A 4,110-nucleotide genomic window follows, 5' to 3' on the forward strand; every position below is an offset into this window, starting at 1 on the left:
TTGTTTAAAACAATGTTGGGCACATGGTTCCAAACTATGTTTTTAAAAGTGACAAGTGATATGCTAGCTGGGGTTGTTTTTCCTCTGTACTCTCTCATCTTAGGATCTGACCCCTTCTCCCTAGAATGGGCTCCTCTTAATAACCGTAGCTCTTCCTTGCGGACCACTGATGACCATCACAGGGATGTCTCTCTACAGCAAAGCTCCTTTGAACAGAATCCCTTGGGTCATGGTAGGGGTTGGTAGAAGTTTGAGGTTTTTGTTTGTTTGTTTGTTTTTTGAGTTTTTTCTAAACTGTGCTGGAAATTGGAGCAACTGAGCTTGAAGAAGCAGAAGGTGTAGGCTTCTCAGAGAGGCCAAGGTGCAGGCTCTTTGTAAGGTTGGACTTTAATTTGTGCAACCCATGTGTCTCCTCTGGGAGCAAGGAAGACCTCAGACCAGGCTGAGGGACTTCCCGGCCTCTCCAAAGGGAGATCAGTAACCTTGAGGAGGCCAGAGAGCTAGAGCTCTCCTTACCTTCAGGGAAGAAGGGAACTCTTAGCCTTCCTGCATGTACTCCCAGTAACAAAACCCATGACAGCATTGCATCTTTGAGATGCATTCTTTTCATTAACATCAGCTTCACTCATGGTCTGTTTAGACAAAAATCATGTTCACAAGTTCTGATTGGTTTGCAATAATATGTGCTTAATCTAGTAATAAATTTCCACGTTGGCAAAAATCAGGAGTGAGAAGTCATATGGATTTCTGTGTTAGGGTAACAAGTACACCTGTCACCATTCAGAGTGTTTTCTAGATGACCGACTGTGAAACTGGGCTTGGAGGAAAGTGCCCACCCAGCTGCTTGCCCAACATCTTGCATTGACTTTGGCACAGACAGCAGTATTGTCTGCTTCTGGAACACAAAAATAATCAACTTCTTCAGGACCAGTGTTTTGTTTTTAATGTTTTCATGTTTGAATTTTATTTTTTTAAAAAATAGAGAATTGAGGAAATTATGAAGCGGACGAGAAAGCCAGATTCGAATGCCTCAAAGGTAGTCTGTGTGTTCCTACTAGCAGTGTATAAGAATTCCTGTTGTTTTACATTCTTGCCAACTTTTTAATTTTTGCCAGTCTCTGGTGCTAATGAAATAACATTTCACATTTCCTTGATAATTAAAAAGGTTGAGCATGTTTTTTCCCATCTTTAGTTAGCTTTCATGTTTTTTCTTGTATGGAATGCTTTGTTTAGTCTTTTGCCCAAAACTTTCTGGCTGACTTATCTTTTTCTTACTTATTGGTAGTTCTTTAAATGTTCTAGATACTTCTCCTTTCTTGCTTGTATGTGTTGCAAATACCTTCTCTTAGTTTGTGGCTTATCTTTTCTTATTGCTGTTTGCTGCTACATAGATGTTCTTGATTTTTCACATCATGGAATTTATCAGTATTCTTGGATGACTAATGGAGTTGAGTCCCTTATTGGCCATTTGGGGATTCACTTTGGTGAAGTGTCTTTTCAAGTCCTTTGCCCCAGTTTCTATTCAGTCACTCGCATTCTTCCTACTGATCTGTGGGAGAATTTACAAGTTCTGCTTCTGAGCCCCTTGGATATTTGTACTGCAGGTATCAGCCCCCAGGCTGTAGTTTGCCTCACACTCTCATAATGTCCTTTGATGAACTGAAGCTTATTTTAATGAACTCAAATTTAGCAGTGTTTTTTCTTTTATGGTTAGTGCTTTCAGGGTCTCTCATAAGTATTTGTTTATCCCTCCCCCCAACGTCTTGTCTTTTGATGGTTTGCATTCTTCTCAGATCTTTTGGGGGGCTTCCCTGGTGGCTCACTGGTAAAGAATCTGCCTGCCAATGCAGAATATAGGTTCAACCCCTGGGTGAGGAAGATCTCCCAGAGGAAATGGCAACCCACTCCAGTATTCACGCCTGGAGAATCCCAAGGACAGAGGAGCCTGGCAGGCTACAGTCCTGGGCTTGTGAAAGAATCAGACACAACTTAGCAACTAAACAACAGATCTTTTTATCCCCAGATTCTGTGTTCTTTACCATCTGAGCTACAAAACTGATATTTTGCCTATTTAAAATTGCCTAGTTGTGGTCATTCACATCATTATGAAAATTTAGAATAGAAATGTCATTTCTGAAAAGTGATGGCAGTCACCCTCTCAGAGAGCAGGTAGCACATTGGCTTGAGAAGTCCTGCCTCAAGCAGCAGCCAAGAACATTTTAGCCGTGGCACCACCTGAGCTTAGGGCTCCAAGGAGGCAGAGCCTTTACACCATCCCAGAGCTGTTGTCCCTTGGCTCCCATTCAGGGAAGTCTGCCATTTTTGGCTGTCTTTCCGTAGCTGAAAGACAAAACTTGGGTCACCTGTCCTGTCCTCTGTAGATTCTTGGGGCTAAAGAGGTTAGATTTCTTTTTTACCTTTTAATTGAAATGACAAAAGTTAGCAATCAATCGAGGCATGAAATCTACGTTCTCTGAAATAACTGTCAGGATGATTGAATGTTAGATGCAATCATGACTTTCTTCTCTCATTGTAGGCTACAGAAACACTGAGCAGTGATGCATATGAGGAGGATGAGGCAGATGATGAGGACGAGTCAGAAAGTGACAGTGATTCCTTTGATGACGTGCATCCATCAGGTTTGCTTGCCTTTTGAGTTCTGTTCATCACCATTTAGGAGCTAGACTGTGTAGGTTCATCCAAACTTCCTCTGCTTGTGAGCTGTTTGACTTTGAGCAAGTTACTTAACCTCTCTGTGTTCAGTTTTCCTGTCTGAAAAAGGGGAAGCTTATATTGTTCTCCTGGGATGGGCATGAGATTGCAGTGAGATCCCGAAGTACTAAGAATGGTGCTTGACACACAGTAAACTCTTAATAAATATTAGCTGCTACGACAACTGTTCTTTTGTTTTGTGCTGAGAGACTGCAGATGGCAGCTCTTTCTCAGCTCAGTGTGAGGCTTACTAGCATCTCACAGTTCAGGACCCTGTGTGGCATTCGTGACTGACCACAGGTAGAATGCCACTCCCTGCCTCACAGGGAGAAAATGAGGATCCTGGCGTTCTGTGAGTGCCCCTAAGTTACATCGTTGAGTCTCATTCCCTAGTGAGTGTGAACCACAGTAATGGCATTTGAGAAAACACAGTTTGTCCACCCTTTATGTCTTAGTGGGTATCAGGCACATGGGAACCCTGCTAGCTACTGGGGCCTCAAGGAACCTTAGCCATTGGGGAGCCAGACATGAGCCAGATGGTGGTGCTGCCACATGCTGGTTGCACTAAAAGAATTTAGGCCAGAATGTCACTAGAACAGAGCAGCAGGAGCAGCAGAGGGGTAGGCTGGGCCTTAGGCCATTGAGAAAGGTTCAGATCAGAGGTGAGACTAAAATGAGAGGGTCGTCGGAAAGAGGGAGAAGAAGCACGGAGCCGTCCTGCCCTCTAGCCACCATTACTTGCTGGCAGAGGGGAGAGGGCATGTTCCTTCAAGGTGGCCCTTGGTGCTTTCAGGGCACAGTGGGCTTTTGGCCTGACCCTGCCTCCCCAGAGTCCTGCCTCCAGACAACTCCTGTCTTCCAGGTAGACGTCGCTTGCCCAGACTGGCAGGCTCACAGCCTTCACTTTGCTTGTCTTTCTTGTTGAAACTCCAATTTTAATCTTGCTGCTTTTCTTTTTTTCCCTCTAGCTACTATAAATGGCATGGATTCATCCCCAAAACCAAAAACACATGTTAAAAATGTGAAGAACACTAGCAAGTTTTTAGATGTGACTTCTAGCCACATCCATAAAGAGACAAAAGCATTTTTAAATACTGACATGAAAACCTTCAGACAAAAAGGAGTGAAAGACCCATTGAATCAGACAAAGAGTACCAGGTGAGTCACTCAGAGTTCATCAGAGTACACCTGGGAGGGGTTATGAGTGGCATCCTCAGAAGGATGCACAAGGTTACTGACTGAACTCTTAGTTTGTCCCAAACACTGTGTCAAGTGCTCTACTTATAGGAACAAACTCAGTAAGGATAAGCATCCCCATTCTTACAGACTCGAAGACTGAGGCATGGGCTTCCCTGGTGGCTCAGTGGTGAAGAATCCGCCTGCCAGTGCAGGAGACAT

General features: G+C 43.8%; 1 protein-coding gene across 1 annotated transcript; it reads left to right on the forward strand.

Moving 5' to 3' along the window:
• Positions 1–6: 6 nt before the first annotated feature.
• On the forward strand, positions 7–3,889 carry LOC104993622 (MAP7 domain-containing protein 3-like). The gene is made up of 3 exons (XM_010846937.1): positions 7–1,036; positions 2,537–2,639; positions 3,681–3,889. The coding sequence occupies exons 1-3, from the start codon at positions 998–1,000 to the stop codon at positions 3,872–3,874; spliced, it is 336 nt and encodes a 111-aa protein (XP_010845239.1). The 5' UTR covers positions 7–997; the 3' UTR covers positions 3,875–3,889.
• Positions 3,890–4,110: the final 221 nt, after the last annotated feature.

Source organism: Bison bison, unplaced genomic scaffold, assembly GCF_000754665.1.
Source record: "Bison bison bison isolate TAMUID 2011002044 unplaced genomic scaffold, Bison_UMD1.0 scf7180017849298, whole genome shotgun sequence".
Classification (NCBI taxonomy): domain Eukaryota; kingdom Metazoa; phylum Chordata; class Mammalia; order Artiodactyla; family Bovidae; genus Bison; species Bison bison.

What these genes read in the sequence shown, in the direction of transcription:
- LOC104993622 (XM_010846937.1), top strand. Translation starts at nt 998, where the DNA reads ATGAAGCGGACGAGAAAGCCAGATTCGAATGCCTCAAAG. An exon ending in CAGATTCGAATGCCTCAAAG is followed by an intron (nt 1,037 to 2,536) that starts GTAGTCTGTGTG and finishes CTCTCATTGTAG; the next exon opens with GCTACAGAAACACTGAGCAG. An exon ending in TGATGACGTGCATCCATCAG is followed by an intron (nt 2,640 to 3,680) that starts GTTTGCTTGCCT and finishes TTTTCCCTCTAG; the next exon opens with CTACTATAAATGGCATGGAT.